Genomic DNA, 18,310 nt, shown 5'->3' on the forward strand with positions numbered 1-18,310 from the left:
CGTAAAGACAACTCTTTGATATTTTTTTTCCATCTTCCATGATTTTTTTTGCTTTTGGTCATAATTTTATACTTTTTAGACTCCTCTCATCGAGACGGATGATTAATCCAAGAAAAATCATGCAAACCTAACAAAATTTTAGAAAAGACGAACAAAACAAAGAAATAAGTTGAGTTTGGAAGAACAAAAAGAAGAAGAAGAGCGTTCTGTGTTCTTGTAAACTTATTATTTTTCTGTAAATCTATGTACATCAAATATTGACACTTCTAAACACTACAACACACTCCTCAGTGACAGTGAATGAACTGCTGGTTATTACAAGAATTCTTTCTCCTCAGTGTTGTACCTAGCCTAACTTAAAAAAAAAATTTAACTTAAATTAAATCATGTACTCCAGCTGCCAGCTTTTTCCATAAATCAACAAAATTAATTTCTATTAGGGTCGAAAAACTCTGTTATACCATATCGAGTGGAGAATCATGTGGAAAATGTCATACTTCACAGGCCTAGGATGCCAAAGAAAATGCTTCTGTACCTTCTTAACCCGTTTCCGCATCTCCAAATACTTCTTCTGTGGGATTGAGAGGAGTATACTTTTCAAGTTCGGAATGTCCTTCTCAGGGACGAAAACGGCGAACGATTCCCAGTTGAGAATATCGAAAAACGGAGGCACGAAATTGTCAGATATGATGACCGGAACGCACTCGTAGAATATCGCTTCCACCACCCTCGGACTGTTGACTTCATACCCTTTCGGACAAATACAGTACTTGCTACTCTTCATGTGCTCGACATAGTTCACCTTACCGTTCACCTTATCGCGCATGAGACCGAAGATTTTCATGTCTGGATCTTTGTCTTGCCAATGCTGTAATAAAACAGGACGTAGATAGCCATGCATGCTCCCGGCGAAGAAAGCTAATATACGTCGTTGGGATGGAGGTTTGCCGCCGAGTTCCAATAGAGGGTTATTAGGTGACCTCACAGATGTTTCTGGAAGAGACACGTCCTTGCCAAATCGGAAGCCTTGTTCGACATCTGAGTTGCACAGAGCTCTCAAGCAATTGCCCATGTGTTGGTTTGTTTCAGATAGGGCCTGGGGACAAAAGGAGGAGGATTTTGATGTGAGAAAATGTTCAAATCATCCAAGTAGTATGATTACATTTGGATTTGCTTAGCCTTGGAAGTTACTGAATACACACTCCCTCTGTCCCAAAAGTTGAGGAATCCATGCATGAACAGAACCCGACCAGTGCAAATTACAAACTTGAACTTTCCAAAACAGCCCTTCAATTCAAGTTGGACTTGTGCTTCAACACAATAGAGAAGGGCAAAGTGGGAATCCGGCCCACAGGTTTTTGGTTTCAGAATGAACAAACAATATCTAGGACGTTAATAAAGTCATAAATTGGACAAACATAATGGAACAGAAGGAGTAATTAGCAAGAGCATGACCAAGCAAAACAGTGCAGGTGTTCCGATTAAAAACAAAATATTATCATTGTTGATCGTGGAAATTGCTCTCTCTCTCTCTCTCTCCCATGGATGTACCCGAGTTTGGAGAACCACGTAATATTGTGTGTTCTCTTTGTGCCTTATTTATTGCGTGTTTGATTTTTCCAATTCATTTCAAAATACTAGTTCATTCTTATTCTGTTTAGGAGCCAGTCCTCACTGCTGTGATCCAGGAAATCACAAGCAAAAGGAAAGAATTTTTTTAAAATTAAACTGCCTCTATTTGTTGTATTTTCATGCATTTTCCTGTCGTGTTGCTGTCTAATTTCTCAGGTGGAAACATGGATGAATACTTATTAACGTAACTGACGCAAAGCGAAAGGAAATGTGCATAAGTTGTACCCAGTCATGGCAAGCAACAAGAAAATGATCGGCTCCAGCAGTTCTGTTCCAGAAACTGTGTCTCGCCGCAATCATGTCAAGGTAGTTCTTGAGATGCTCTATCAGGTTCTTTTTGCTGTGAGAATCGGGTACGTATAAGGTCAACTCCAGCATTCGAGAACTGAAAGGCAAGTAAAACAGGTGGGCCTTTCTTGGGTCTTTAGTAACTAAGTGCTTGTTTGATTCCATGAGTTTCATGAACCAACCCTCGGAAGCATATATGCCCTTGAGCACTGGTTGATGGAAGATGGGTCTCCCTCCCTCCTTGTAGATGTATACCTTGAGCATTTTCTCCATTAACTCGTAGCTCCTGAAAATCTTGAAAAACTTTAAAACTTGCGCGTCAAAAATCATGTTGATCGGATATCGTTTGATATGATTTCTAAATATTGAGCTGCATGTTCTCTTTGTTTCTGGCCGCCTACCCAACAACGAAAGCTATTGCATTTCAACGACACTTGATTGCATTTTTCTCACAAAGAAAGTTTCAACATATACAAAATGCATGTGAATCCAAAATGCCGAAAATAGAATAAGCTTGCTCAACATACTTAACCTTTTAAACATGGAAACATTCCGATAGAGGGGTGCGTAAAGCGTAGGATCATTGACCACAACGGGTGCATTTGCAATCTGTAATCTTGCATTTTGCAAGTCTTGGTCCACTGCAGAAGGCCATTGTGGTTTCTACAAACCAAAAAAGAACCAAAAGAACAAAGTTAAAAAAGCATCTGTAGTGATATCAAATCTTTCTCTCTGTGACCAATTTCGGAGTGAAAGACAAGGACATACCGTTGAAAATGATGAAGCGTGACTCTGAAGCAACAAATCATTCATCTCAGATATCGACACCACAACTGCTGGTTGCTTGAGGCCTCCCTTCGGAGCTGAAACATTATTCTTGGAAGAACTATTTTCGGGCAAAACAGTCTGTCTTTGTACTTCCTTGGATTTTTCATCCTTAGCAATTACGTTGCCTGTGTCTTTGTCCACTAAAGACGTGTTGGGATAAACAGAAATGATCGGACTATGAGAATTTATATTTGCTGGAGTGGCACTTATACCTCCATTTTCCTCTTCCGTCAAACCATTACTTTCTTCCGAAGTAGTACTCCCTAACGAAGAACTACCATCAGTCGCAGCATTATTTGGAGCGAAAAAGCTGTATGCGGATTCTCTAGCCTTCCCCGGTGCTAATCTATTATCTGCAGCAATTGATATGTCCACTGTTGAATTGTCATTAAGCTCCACAAAATCCACCGAAGGAGATTCATCTGCTGGATCCGTATCTGCTTCTAATTTGAAAGAATCATCTGACCCTCCATTCTTTTCCGGTACAAAATTATTCTCGGATCCACTGTCCTCTCCTTCAGAGGGCTTGATTGTGTTATCAAAATGAAGGTAATTTTCTGTAGCTGTGGAGTTTAGATCGTTAAAAATTGTCATATTGCTTGATATATTGCCGGCAGAAAATCTAGACGTTATGCGACTGCCAAATGGGAGTTCAAAGTACTGACCCATATCGATTAGCCAAATGGAAAACACCATCCCGATTAGCCATACGAGTATCCTGGCTTTAAACTGCCATAAAACTTTCGATTTGTGACCCATATCGGGATTAACTAGCGGATGAAACTCTGCTGACCTCTGTTTATCCCTGCAAAATTCCAAATCTAAAAACTCAGATGGGCAGCCCTATATGTAGCTCTAGACTTTGAATGTTGTAAATGCTTCATGAAGTTATGCAGTGGAAAGGAACTCAACAGAAACTCACAAGCCACTGGCATAATGGTAAAACATAAACCGTAAGTTAACCTCGACTCTTCTAACTAGACGCAAGTACCCGTGTTGGACACTCGTGCTTGTGTAAGGGTGAGAGACATGTTTCCAACTCCCGCAACAAGTTTAGGCACAATGTCTTCTAATTTTCGTGTTATTTAAGATAAAGAAGCTCACATTAGCTGGGAAAGAAACATTGTTCATGACCTTTCACACGGATGAGAACGAGAATTCATAGCCGCGAGAGCATATTGCACAATCTATCCCCATTACCCGTAAACTTTTGGATACATCGCAATTGCTATGATTTACGTTTTAGGAAGGTCGGACCCTGGAACACGCACCATCACCCAAGTACCCGTACCCAAGTCCATCTATCATAGGACAAGACAGATTAGATCAGCTGTCAGTTGCAATGTGCAGGTTCGAACAACGGATCTGATAGATAGACACACTTAAGCTCAGAAAACACTTCAATAGATCTTGATTCTACCACGGAGCCAAACGCCCATAAGAAGCCCAATTTTTAGATTGGATTTACGCGTGAAAGAGTAACAGAGAAACATTGGAGAAAACATTCATACATAATTTGATGCACGTTTACCTATGTAGCTCCAACTGAGACACGTGACACTACACCACGCCGACACAGGCAGTTATAATTTTGAAAAAAATGGAGGACACGACGTATTATGGAACATATTCCAAATAATATCTACGTAGAGTATTATCTGAATGAACCACAAAAAATAAGCTCTCCTTTTAAATTTGTAACACCACAAACACCCTAGACTAATATTCATCATCGTATCATTCACAAAAGTATTTCGAAAAAGATGTCTTGCTATTTATGTTCATGCGTCTTCGTAACTAACAAACCATCGTCTGGTTCAAAAAAAAGTACAACTTCCCTAAGTACTAATTAGAGTCTACTATTTTGTTTCACACACTTTTTGTGCGTGCCCCAAGAGTGTTAGAGCATTTTATAGACTTTCTCTAGGGTATCCAAATGAAAAAATTGGGACCGGAGAGTGTCTTGGAGAGTGTCGGCGTCCAACACGGATCCTCGTCCGACGAAGTGCCCATGCTACTTTAACGAAGTGCCCATGCTACCTTATTTAAGAAAATAAGGTTATCCCAGATAGAAGCCTTAAAAGGCTTCAGATTATCACTCTTTAATTTCCTCCCACAGCAAACGTAAACCCAAAATTGATTCCCCAAGGAGAATTCAAAACATGCAGCACAAGAACCAAATAAATAACCCAAAAAAAAAAAAACTTATTAGAAACAAATTACTATAGAATTCAGACATACCATCAATCAACACATGCCAAACACACATAGTACTAGATCAAGAGAAGGGGAATTAATCTAAGCCTACACATGGAAAATTCAGCGAAAGGGAAAGAGAAAACAGGAATTAAGGCTCCGTTCGTTTGACCGTAATATTTCCCGGCATAAAACATGTTATGTTGAAACAAATGGAGCCTTAAGTCAAACCCACCAATTGTTTCGCCTTAATATGTACTGGGAAAATAGGTACCTGAAAGGGAATTAAGGTGGAATTGATAATTAGACAGAGCCGACAGCAATCTACAAGCTGGAGGATCCTCTGAGTTTTTCCTAGTGACATATATTGTTCTGTTGGATGGGATCCTCCCTAGTTACTGTCCGGATAGTCCATATTTTTCTCACGAACACCCTTTTTCAGAAGATTAAAAAATAAGGCACGTTATGTAGTGTATATTAGCTGCCACGTAGCGACTTTTCAGACCTCTCTGGTAATGCAACACTCCGTTACACCGGTGCTATCAAAAATTCACACCCGTATCGGCCTGTTCCCTCCACGTGCCGCTTAATATCCGGTTTTTTGCTCGCTACGTGACAGCTATGGCAGCAGGTGATTTGGCGTCAAAAACAATTTCTAAAATTCATGACAGTTACACCCGATTCTCGCTACATATCATTCGATATTCCTGCTACCGATACACCTGTACAGCTACCGCTACAAAGTCCACTACTCTTTAAAACTATCCTAATGGAATCGACACTTGTAAGATATCTCTAGCCGTTGTCTTGGACAGTTACTTAATGGAGAGGATCATTGCCAAGTCTTTTCTTACAGCTCAGGTATTTGGTTATGGAGGGATGGGAAAATGGAGAGGATAATTAGGACCCTGCGTCAACTGCAGAGAAACGTTTGCTGGTTAATTTGGGCCGTTTAAATCTACAATTATTGGTTCAGATTTGTTGAAAATTTGTGCTGGTAAAGAATTATTGGTAAGAAATTATTAACAAATTTGGACTATTAAAAATACTATGTGACGGTTGCGATCACTTGAACTAGGCACCTGCAGTCCAAGGACTCTAGATAAGCCATTTCCTGTAATTACGTCATGCATGATAGCTTCGAGGTTAGTCGCCGTTTTTTTTTCCATCGTATATTCGACGGTGTCATATTCATTGTCTTGTTCAAACCTTTTATATATATATAAAATTTCAATCAGGTAAGGATGCTCTTACCTTGTCAAGGTAAGGATGCTCTTACCATGTCAAGGTAAGGACCTCCCATTTTCCGATTGAATTTCGATGATCCGACCCGCTTAATGTCTTCAGAACGTGATTTTAAGGGTACTCGAAACAAATTGGCAAAAAAAGATCGGGAAGGGTTTGATCCGAGCAATTTTTGTTTGTTTTTTATCGAACGGTTCAAATAAAAACTGCTCTAATGAAATCCTTCCCGGTCTTTTTTTTTGCTGATTTCTCTCGGGTACCCTTAAAATCACGTTCTGAACACATTGAGCGGCTCGGATCATCGAAATTTGGTCGGAAAATGGGAGAAAAGGGGAAGCCCTTACCGTTGTATCATCTTATTTGACAAATTGGTTCTCATAAAAAAGTCTCTTTCAAAATTTCAAACCTCAATAATTCTCCCCATGTCATTACATTCCTAACAAATTTTTAACTCGTAAGTTCCTCTCCAATTAAAAATACTAACTGTTACTTTCCGATCTTAAAAATATCAGTTCTCTTGGACATTAAGTAGTGCGAGCGAGCTTAGTCAAAAAATTCACCATCCATATAGTATAAATGATGCTAGCATCAAACTCGTGCTATGCACGGCACGGATTCAAGTGCACACGCTTCATTTAATTTCACATAAAAAAAACTCATATTTAGTTTAAAGTGTCAAATTCATCCAAGTGCACGGATCCAAGTGGACACGCTACGCCCGGCATTGATTTATTTTAAAAATGAATTAGTTTATGTTCATATAAGTAGTCAACAGTAAAAATACATTAGATTATGTTCATTCCTGTTCAAAAAAAACTGCTCGGGTGAAGCTCTTTCTGGTCATTTTTTTTGCTGATTTTTAGCGGAGACCCTTAAAATCACGTTCTGCACACATTGAACGGTTCGGATTTTCAAAATTTGATCGAAAAATGAAAGTCCCGCATTTTAACAAAATAAGGGATCTCTCACTTGATCCGTGTGTGTGTGTGTGTGTGTGTATATATAGGAGTCCAGTGGTCGAAGTGCATATGTCCATAAATTTAAGGACTAGATAGTTGCATGTGTTAAGATTAAAGGGCCTGAAGTGTGATAACCCTTTATTTATAATTAATTAGGGTTACAATTAACAGCACAAATTCATACCTCAAACCCACCCATCCTCTCCTCTGCGTTGTAGAGAACCCCTCACGGCCTCACCGCCGCTCGTTGTCCCCCTCTCTCCCTCTCTCTCAGACATGAGACACCCCTACCCACTTGATCAGTTTCTCCGAAACAAAACTCAGGCGCTTATGAACTCATTTATGTTTTAGCTTTATGCGTATTCCTTCTGTTCATCTCCCTGCCAGGTCCGAACCTCTATAATTTGCCCCTCTTATTCTCATCATATGTTAGGGGCTTGGGCTTGAAAGCCGGCCTTGCTCAACAAGCCCCTTTATTAGGTTGGTTGCTTGTTTCTACACAGATCGGAGGCTCCGGAGATCGGCCACTCCGGCGACGTCCAAACATACGTACTCCTCTCTCTGTTACCCCCTCTTTCTTCTCTCATCGATCAGAACCCACCCAAAAAACTTGAAATCGTTCAAAAATTTTAGATCTGCCCATCACAGTTGTCATTTGGCACTACAACACGAGAGGCTTGTAGCGAGGATTTAATTTCCTCGCTAAAAAGCTGATTTCCTCACTAGTAGTTTATGTATAATTCGGAAATTCCATCCAAATTAAATAGTCTGATCGATGGAGAGACTCCAACAAATTAAGAACCATATTCTATTCTCGACCCCTTCTCATCCTATCCCTGTAGTAGCATCAACCGTTGAGATATCAAAAATGACGTATGCATAGCCTTGCGATTTTTAGTTCATTTTATTTGTACTGGAGTACTATTTTTGCGGTCTTTTGAGGTTAATAATTTCGCGTATTGTTATCCTATAAGTTGCTTAATGTATTTATTGGAAAAAACTTTGGTGTCCCCCTTCTAAATGTTATGCCTTTGAAACACTACAACACGAAAGGGGTATAGCGAGGATTTAGTTTCCTCGCAAAAGCACCTGATTTCCTCGCAAAATGTATTAGCAAGGAAATTTTTTCTCGCTAGTTTTCCTCGCCTAAACGTTGTCGCAAAAAGTATTAGCAAAGAAAAAATAGATTTCCTCGCCTATTCGAACACAATTGTGAGGAATTTTTTTCCTCACCAAACAAATTAAAATCGAAAAAGCTCATTCTTCGCATATTGTGCAGTTCCCGACACTCGAACCTACAACCTCTTGCTTAAGACACACAACACCTATCAGTATTAGCAAAAAAAAAATAGATTTCCTCGCCTATTCAAACACAATTGCAAGGAATTTTTTTCCTCGCCAAACAAATTAAAATCGAAAAAGCTCCTTCTTCGCATATTGTGCAATTCCTGACACTCGAACCTACAACCTCTTGCTTAAGACACACAACACCTATCAACTGCATTACGTGACACTTCGAGTTAGAAAAGTGAACTTTTTCCTATATACTATTACATTCTAGAATTTCTTTCACCTCTCTAAATTAGTTTCTTCAACATTAATTATGTCCTTTTGACTTTTTGTACTCTTATAGCATTTGAACTTTATTCGAACAAGTTTAACTTTTTGCTGGCACAATATATATTTTTTGATCAGCACAAAAATTATTAATCACCGAATTCAAAAATTACAGAAAGTAAAGGCACAAGAAAATTAAAATTATTTAATCTTCATAGGCACCCGAGACTCAAACACAACAATTTTCTGGTTGAAACATGTTATATTGGTATCTAACAGTAACTTTTAAAGGACTAATAATATGTGTTATTATTCTATTTTTTTGATGGAATAATCCTTAGCTATTATGGAATGAAATTTTTGTAGTCATAAGCTCGAGATATATTTTAATACTAGATTATGAGTGACAAGAGGCATCATTGTCATTTTTTTATTTTAAGAGTGCGTTTGACCTTCTTCTTTTTGCCAAATACAAAGGGTATTATAGATTCGTAGTTATTTTTTAAAGCTTTTTTCATCATTGCTATAATAATATGAACAAAATTTGTAAATATTCAAATAGGATCATCCTAAAAGCACTAAAGACAATAATTTTTAAAATTTTTCATCTTTATCAAATGTTTTAAAATTTTAAATTACCCAATATCTTTCTCTCCCACACACACACACTATGTATATGTATATATAAAAATATGCATGATACTTACAAAATTGCATTTGAAATTAATATTTAACATATTTATCTATTTACAAAGGAATGCCATTAGAATCACCTAAGTTGGTTTAAATAAAAATCAATAACGGTTCACACAAAAAATCCTTTACAGCATGAATGCACAATAGATATGAAATAGTGTGTTTTTTTTTTTTGTTGTGAAATAGTGTATTTTATGTAAATGTTTTGAAAATAGATTTGTGATGATCTAATTAACTTCGAGATATTTTCAATACGACATCACTTCAAGATGTTCTTAACTTTATTACTCCCTCCGTCCCTTATTTAGAGTCCTGTATTTCATTTTGGGTTGTCCTTTAATAAGTGTCCATTTTGTAAAGTTAGTGGGTAAAAATTAGTGTATTGTCTATTTTGTCCATAAAAGTATATTTCATTTTGAAAAGTTAGTGAGTAAAAGTGTAATGAAGATAGGTAAGTAAGGAAAGTGGAGGAAAAAGTTGATATGAAAGGTCTAATGATGATATCTTTTTAATAAGTTGGAGTTACGAAGCAGGACACTTAAAAAGAGACGGAGGGAGTATCTTTTGTTGAGTTTTTCATTACTACTGTATGGAATAAATCCTCGATACCTACACTTCAAGATATATTTCATTGCTAATTAGAATAAAAAAAGTGACAAATATGAGATTTTTCACCAATTCAATGCGATTGACGAGGAAACTATTTTTTTCCGTTTATCACTTTTTTATTTTAATAAATTTGATAATAATATTGAACTATGTAGTTGATTATGTCTTACCATTGTGATATTACAAATACATATGAACATAATTAAGAATGACTTATATATATAAAAAATTAATAAGTCGTAAAAAAGGCGAGACTTATATATATAAAAAAATTAATAAGTCGTAAAAAAGGCGAGACTTATATATATAAAAAAATTAATAAGTCGTAAAAAAGGCGAGAAAATAAGATTTTCCTCGCCCAAATGTAAGCTTTTGACGAGGAAATCCTCACTAGCTAGAAAAGGCGATGAAATTGAATTTCCTTGCAGATAATGTACTTTCAGCAATGAAATCCATTTTCCTCGCCATATTTTCTAGTTTTGGCCTTTCATGTTGTAGTGAATTTTTGAATGGTTATATTATATTATAGGGGATACCGTGTCCCCGACAAAAGGAGACACCATATATAGCATCATCCGTGTTTATTTATTCAATTTTTGGAGAAGCGGGCCAACTCTAATGAATTTCAATACAATTGTGATGCCAAGTACCAACTAATCCATGAAAGATATTGAATTGTTTGTTTATTTTGTTTCGACTGCGAGGGGTGCATGAGCAATTGGTTTACCTCTATATAGAGATGACAAATGGACGGGTTTGGACGGATTAAAATGGGTTGCGGATTAATTATAGGCGGGTTGAATACGGGTCAAATAATAAATAGGTTGAAATGGATCGTGTCGAATATGGGTCAAGTCAAACTCAGACCTGCCCGACCTGACCCGTTCCCCCCTCCCTTTTCTCCCTTTTTTTTCTTTTCTTCTTTCCCTTCCTCTTATCCCCCGACCCGTTTCCATTTTCTCCCCTTTTCCTTTTTGTCCTAATTCAATTTTTTTTTCCGCATTGGTTTGTTTTGCAACTTTTATCCTTGTCAATCGTCTTGACGAGAGGAATCAAAAAAGTAATTTTTCCCCTCCCTTCTTTTCGAGAGCTTCAGTTAGGCTTAAAAAAAATGTCGAATTGGCTTAAAAATGTCGAAATCCAGTTTAGGCTTAAAAATATCGAAATTCAGTTTTACTTTATTTTTGTCTCGTACCTTTCGGGAACAAAAGAAGTATTGAAGCAATTAGAGGCTAAAAAAACTTTAAAAGATCAGGTTTTTACTTTTTTTTTTATCTCCAAACAATAACGTAACTTCGACGAAGAGTCAGAAGCCGCGTCAGAGAATCGTCTACAAGGCGATGATTGCACCCATTAAAAATTATGTTGAGTCACCTCTACAAAGTCATTAATTTTGACGGTGTTTTTAATGGAAACTATATGGACTATGGGGTGTAGTATATCGTAGTTAGACCATTCGAGGAAAAAAAAAACTACTATAATTCTAATAAAAAATTTAAACTTGTGTGGGCAGGGGCTATGGCAGTGGCCCGGGCTCATCTGCCCCTCAATCCATCCGTGAGGTTACGTTCTGCTAGGATCGTCTTATAAATTATAAATAGAGGTTTATGATGAGTCTGCTACAAATCGCAAGACCTATAAAAAGGAAAATCGAAAAATTTAGAACTTGCAAAAACTCATGTGACACAAGATATTTTTTCATGAACTCGTAAAAATGTGTATATACACAAATTTTTTCTCTAGAGTGAATTTTTTTGAACAGCTTTAAATTTTTTTTTTGAACAGCTTTTCTCTTGGGTGAATAACATAAAATATGTTGAGAATGACGAAGCAAATTACAGAAATAGAGATTAAGATGGAACAGGGTTCGATTTAAGGAGAGAGAGAGAGAGAGAGAGAGAGAGAGAGAGAGAGAGAGAGAGGAGTGCTGCTTCTCTGGACCAGTGTGGGTTTTGGACTAAAGACAGGAACAATTAAAAAAAGTTTTGGACTAAAGGCGGGAGCAATTAAAAAAAACTGGCCAACATGAATCTTTTCATTTTAATCCATATTGAACCAATTTTAATCCACCTAAACCCATATAAATATGAGTTGAACCCATATGGGCAGATTGAGTTGGGTTATAAGTGGACGGATTTGGACGGATTAAAAAATATAAGCTAAAATTGTCACCTCTACAGTTCTATACATGAGTGTCACATATAGGTTCGAGTTAAAAAAAAAACATTTAGGTTGTGTTTGGATTTTGAAATTTGTGAAGGTAACTGAAGGGATCATTTTTTTTTAAAGCGTGGAAAAGTGGATATGTTTCCTACTTTTTTTTTTCAATCGGTAATAGCTTATTTTTATTGCTGCATCAAATAAACATCGAGGGAGGCTTCCCTATGAACCCAGCTTGAAAAATAATATATTAGCTTCCTACTTTGAGAGGCAGTTTGGGAGCATCATTTTGCCATTTTTAGCTTTTAGGTGTTCGGCCCCCTCACCGGGATGAATTCTCTTTAGAATGTATTTTCGATTTTTAAGTTCAGAGAACAAAAGCCAAAAGTAGGGGGAGAGGAACTTTTTGACTTCTCGTTCCTCACTTTTTCCATTTGGTTAACATAAAATACCTACAAAATATGTTGTGGGGCGTAGTTGTTAATGACTATATACCATCTGCTCAAGATTGTTAGAATATTCCAATTTCAATTTCATGCCAAATCAAACATAGTGACCCAATCTACTGGCTTTCAACTGAATTTCAAATAATCCAAAATATGAATTTACTCATTCCATTTACAATAGATTTGGCTCGTGACTTTTCAAAAGTCATAGAATTTGTAGCTTGTTCACCAATAGTCACCTCTCTTGGGCTAATCACAACAGTCGCATTCTTTGATATAAACTCAATGATCACAACTTTTGATTTAATTACAAGGGTCACACGTCTTCACATATAAAACAGTTTACGTACATGGGCAAAGTGTTTTTCCAGTCAGAACCCACCAGGCCTCACGTACTTATGACAAAATGTCCACACAATAAATTAATCATTGACTCAAGGAAGATAGTTAATTAACGATTCCACCGTCGGGGCTATATATGGACCGTTGCAAGTCTTCATCAACGGGTCAGTTTCAGTTTGAATTCTCTTCAGAATCAAATCAGTTCATTTCAAACTCTCGCACAGTAAGATATTTTTTACCCATCTTTACCCCAACATGGGTAATCAGCAAGCAGGAATCGAGATCTTCCACAATCCCAGCGCACTTCAGTTTAACCACCAAATCACCCATGATTTACTAAAGAATATACTCATTTCATTTTAGTGGAATTCCAGTTCTACAATTCAAAGAATATAGCGATTAAAAACTCTGAATACCGGGCGCAATCATCTATAAAGGTAACAAAGTACTTATAACCACCTTTAGTTTGAACAAATTTCTTTTTTTTTTTTTTTTCCCAAAAGTTAAGACATAATATTTATCAAAAAATCCTCATGGAAGTCCACAGATCGACACTCCAACAGAAAGAGTGTATAAGCGCATAGATGCGCCGCCTTATAGACAGTGGCGGCGGCATAAGGAAGCTAGTGGGGTCCACTGACCCATGGGAACAAATTCAAATGCTACTAGTGTTATGCTATACAATTCTATTCGTCAAGATATGAACCCATTAAAAATTATTTATGACCCCCATCCTAGTGTGCATACTACAAATTAAGTACTACGTAATATTTTCCGTTAAAAAAACTTCTCTTTTTTAAAGTATAATTCCGAGTGTCCAGTCGTGCCAGTTTACTCGCACCTTGATTAATTATTAGAAACTCAATCCCACCGTCTATTAGCATGGAGCCCAATTAAAACTAGAGCAATCCATCCCCTGTTTGGATTAAGCCGTATCAGTTGAATCCACCTTGGAGGTTTCAAATCTGATAACTTAAGAGGGGAACAATATGCATCTTTTCTTTTTTTACAAAGAAGCAAGAAAGTTTCATCACCTGCTGATTATTTGTGTAACGGAAAATTAGGTTTTGAATTGACAACAAGGAATCTAAGACTAAATTTTAGTTTTTCAAATGGGTATGAAAACAAATTGAGCTTGGAGAGATTTTTTGGGTTAAAAATTAATCCACTGTCGTAGTATGTACGCTATCGAGATCAATCTCGTATTCCGATTTACTCGTTTGAGACCTATTTAATCGATCATTTAGCATATTATCAAGAGCTAATTTAGTGTGGAATTGTTTGAAGAAAACTTTAAAAATTTGATTGAGCTATAATCAACCATTTTAAATGTAACGTCCCGAATTTTGGGAACGTTAAATGGATGATTTTATTGAAAATATAATGAAGCCTGGCACAATATTACATCATAATCTTAACAAAAATACTTTTATTCAACAAAAGGAAGGGGGGGGGGGGGGGGTAAACTAGGGTTCCTATCTACTGATCCGCCTCTTCTTCCATTCTGGTCAGCTCCTCGGCTTCAAAAGCTTCCAAGGTGTAGAGTTCACCCTGTTCGTCTATAAGATCTGACACATTATACCAGTGTCGCCACCAATATAATATGTCAGGGTCACCAAAAGGTAATATTGTGAGCTACAAAAGCTCAATAGAGTAACACATACTCATTAACCCTTAACTTATGAACAAATGATTACAAATTTAATAATTTCCACATAGCTCATACATATTCGACAAAACAGTTAATAATGACACATCCGCATTTACTATTCAACTAACGTTGGTGTCCATGATTTTCTGAGTTTTTCCTACGCGACTTCTCGTAGACCGTGTCACTGGTTTCATTTTTCATTAACCAAATCAACATTTTCAAAATCGTCATTTTAACACACCCAACCTCGGTTCTGCCATTACGGTCTCCCGAGTATCCTTACAATGGTTCCGCTGTACCGGGTTTCCATTGGCACACAAAATTTTGCATTAGCTCCTCTCCGCGGATAACTAAGCCATATTACCAATGAAGCTACCACGTCCGGCCCCATTGGCAATCTTCACAATGGGCTACTAAGTCCGGACACATTATGGTTTTCACAATTCACCCAATGGGCTACCAAGTCCGACCACATTGCGAGTTTTCATTCACACAACGGGCTACCAAGTCAGGTCACGTTGTGGTTTTCGCAATCCACACGATGGGCTACCAAATCCGGCCACATCACGGTTTCCACACACAATGGGCTACCAAGTCCGATCACATTGCGGTTTCAAACATACTTTGCCATTAACACACCTTATGTGTCATGTTTCTACTTTCTCAGTTTTTGTGTCTCGTTTTCATACAACGACTCCGCGGTAGGACTTTTCACATATGTAATCATAAATTATTCATTATAATCTTGAAACTAAATTAACAAGATTATCCAACTCTGTATTACTAATCATGCTCAAATCACCACTTAAAGCATAACGCCACATGTACGGATGCCTTTAGAATGAAAATCACTTATGCTTTACAACAAGACAAGTAACGCAAGCAATTCATGCATACATGCTCATAACCATCCTAAAGATCAAAATACGAATACTTCTATCAACGATAAAGTCTTATCTTTCAAAAAATCGTTCTTTCTTCCTTTGTGGGAAGTTCAAAACAACATATGTTTATTAGAGTAAAAGTTGATTATTCTAACATGATCATACTTCCGTTAGCGAAAACAAGTTTATTAATTATCATGCATTCCAAACCTTATAGGTGAAAGATAACCTTATATACTTAAAGAAAACGGTTAGGGACATTCTACGTATACTTAGAGATAGGGGATAAGGATAATCTACCGTTCTTCTTGGCGGTAGGGCAACTACGGAAAGGTAAGTCAGCGGTTGAATGGAGTAACTTCCTACAGTAAGCTTCCAGTAGCTTCGAAAGAGAAAGATTTCTCTCGAAATTTGTTCTTGACTAAACTACTTAAACTTTTTGAATTGAAAGGGTGGTCGAGTGGTGGTTTAGTGGCGACCTATATATGATGAGTTTCTTAAAGAACACAAGAAGAACTAAAAAACAAGAAGAACAAAAAATAATTACAAGGATTCTAGAGAGAGAAGTTGAATGGGTGGAGGTGTGTGTTGAATGGCAAAGATAGGGTGCTATTTATAGCCAAACTAACTTCTATTACCCAATAAATAAAATTTTTCTTAGCAAATATTGTCCAATGGTTAAAAGGGTAATTATGAAAGGTATGGTCTTGTCTAATCAAGCTTTTCATGCATGCCAAGACTTGTCAATCCAACTTAGGTGTAAGAATAGGTAATTATGAAGATTTTCTTAAACTTAAAGGCAATCCTAGGTAATTATAACCTAGGTTGGTAAGTCTTGCAAGTAAGAAGGAAATGATGGCTAGACTAATGTGTAGTCTTCCCATGTTTAGTCAATCCTAGGCTAGGTTGTAGGCAATTTCTAGGATGATTAAAGGCTAGAATTCTATGCTAGAAATTGATTAGAAATGGATTGGCAAGTCATAAATAGGCTTAAGGCTAAAGGGGTAGCTTGTGGGAGTGAACAAAGCATACCACACACTCCATCCCTCTCCCTCCCTCCCTCTCTCTCTCTCTCTCTCTCTCTCTCTCTCTCTCTAGTACTATGAACATATATATATATATACATATATGTACATCTAAGAAAATCTAGGAAAGTAAATCTAAGAGGGGAATTAGGTTCAAGGCTATTCTTCCTAGGCTTGCATGCATGACAAGGCTAAGTTTGCTTCTTTTGGAAGCAAAATGATGACTTCTTTTGGTAGTAAAATGATGGCATGAGTTGTCTTATCAAATATATAAACATATTGGCAAATCTAGCTTCCATTATCTAAGGGACAAAAATTCTCCCAATATTTATTATCCAATGGGTAAAGGAATAATGATGATGACTAAGGTTGAAATGACTAGACATGGAGTATAATGATGACCTCTCTAGGTCTAAAAGGTCCGATTAGGATTGGAGGGGTTTATAAGGCTCAAAGACGGTCAAAAAGGTCCATCTAAGGTTAGGGAATTGTAACTAGGTGGATTGGTAGTTCGGTTTCTCCAACTAATCGGTTAGAAACTAACCCTACTTGCCATGTAGGATTTCTAGCTAAGAAATATAAATTTTTAGGACTAAAATCTAATTATGACGGATTATTATAAATTAAAAGGAATTTTTTTAAAGTAAAAACAAGTAATTAAAACAAAATTTAAATATTTAACGAAATTTTTATTTACCGAAAATTAGGATCATTACATTAAATGTTAGTGAATTTAGAAAAATTTCGACCGCATGAAGTAATAATTCTAGCGTCGCCACTACCTACACAATGAGAAGAAACCCCTCAAATGAGGACAAAACCCTCTGAAGGAGGACAAACCCCTCGAAAGAGGACATTATTAAAATAAATAACAAAATAAAAGAAGCACCACCGAGACATCTGCCATCACTCTTTCGCAGCCACCTTGATAGACTCGTAACCACCACGTTTGCTTCACAAAATATAAACACATCGTTGGGAGGTGGTTGCCCAGCAAATGCGGTAGACGGCGTTAGGTCACAGATCTGAGAAGATGGAGGCTGAGAACGGTGGTAGACAACATCTTAATTACCCGCAACCACTGATACCGAAGCTCCAAAACATCACCGAAAAACAATCTGGCTGAAGGATCCCTCCCCTTCCGCCGCCTGAGAAGGGGGGGAGGAGAAGGATTGTTGGCGGCTAGGGTTTGAAAATTTTCAAAGAGAGCCCCGAGAGAGAAAGAGAGACTTGGATAACTCCAAGTTGATTTGAACAAATTTCAAAACGCACAAATTCGAGTGAATTAGTGCAAGAGGTTCTATGCTTTCTTTTAACTCTGTGAAAGGAGTTCTTTGCCATTTTTGCCTCCACGCATATTTTCACATTTATTATCCCAATTGATATGGAATTTAGGCAAATAAATTAACTAAATTAAATGGCACAAAGTGTCATAGTTAACATGACCTAATCAACCATGCCATAAATCAGAAAATTTAAGGATATAAGCAGAAGATGTCATTATCTTATTGACACCCGGAGAGGCCGAAACCTAAGTCATTACATCTATTCTAAAGAGCCCGTTACACATGTAGCCCCTACCCATGCACCTACACCCCATTAATTCTTAGTTGGCACAACTTTATCGGCTTCAAAAACCATACATCTATTCTAAAGAGCCCGTTACACATGTAGCCCCTACCCATGCACCTACACCCCATTAATTCTTAGTTAGCACAATTTTATCGGCTTCAAAAATCATACAAGCTTCCTGACAAGGCGCGAGCCAGATATAAGATTCTTGCGAATTTCT

At 37.2% G+C, this 18,310-nt stretch overlaps 1 protein-coding gene across 1 annotated transcript; it reads right to left on the reverse strand.

Annotated features, from left to right (window-relative positions):
* Positions 1-207: 207 nt before the first annotated feature.
* On the reverse strand, positions 208-4,593 carry LOC131315954 (probable glycosyltransferase At3g07620). The gene is made up of 4 exons (XM_058345207.1): positions 2,689-4,593; positions 2,453-2,583; positions 1,858-2,206; positions 208-1,096 (listed from the first exon to the last, which is right to left on the reverse strand). The coding sequence occupies exons 1-4, from the start codon at positions 3,505-3,507 to the stop codon at positions 437-439; spliced, it is 1,959 nt and encodes a 652-aa protein (XP_058201190.1). The 5' UTR covers positions 3,508-4,593; the 3' UTR covers positions 208-436.
* Between the last annotated feature and the right edge of the window lie 13,717 nt (positions 4,594-18,310).

This window comes from Rhododendron vialii, chromosome 2a (assembly GCF_030253575.1).
Source record: "Rhododendron vialii isolate Sample 1 chromosome 2a, ASM3025357v1".
In the NCBI taxonomy this organism is placed as follows: Eukaryota; Viridiplantae; Streptophyta; class Magnoliopsida; order Ericales; family Ericaceae; genus Rhododendron; species Rhododendron vialii.

Excerpts from the sequence above, each read along its gene's own strand:
- LOC131315954 (XM_058345207.1), bottom strand. The coding sequence starts at position 3,507 with ATGGGTCACAAATCGAAAGTTTTATGGCAGTTTAAAGCCAGGATACTC. Across the intron at positions 2,207-2,452 it reads AATGTTTCCATGTTTAAAAG|GAGCTACGAGTTAATGGAGA; the intron begins GTTAAGTATGTT and ends CAAGATTTTCAG. Across the intron at positions 1,097-1,857 it reads TTGTTGCTTGCCATGACTGG|GCCCTATCTGAAACAAACCA; the intron begins GTACAACTTATG and ends TTTTGTCCCCAG.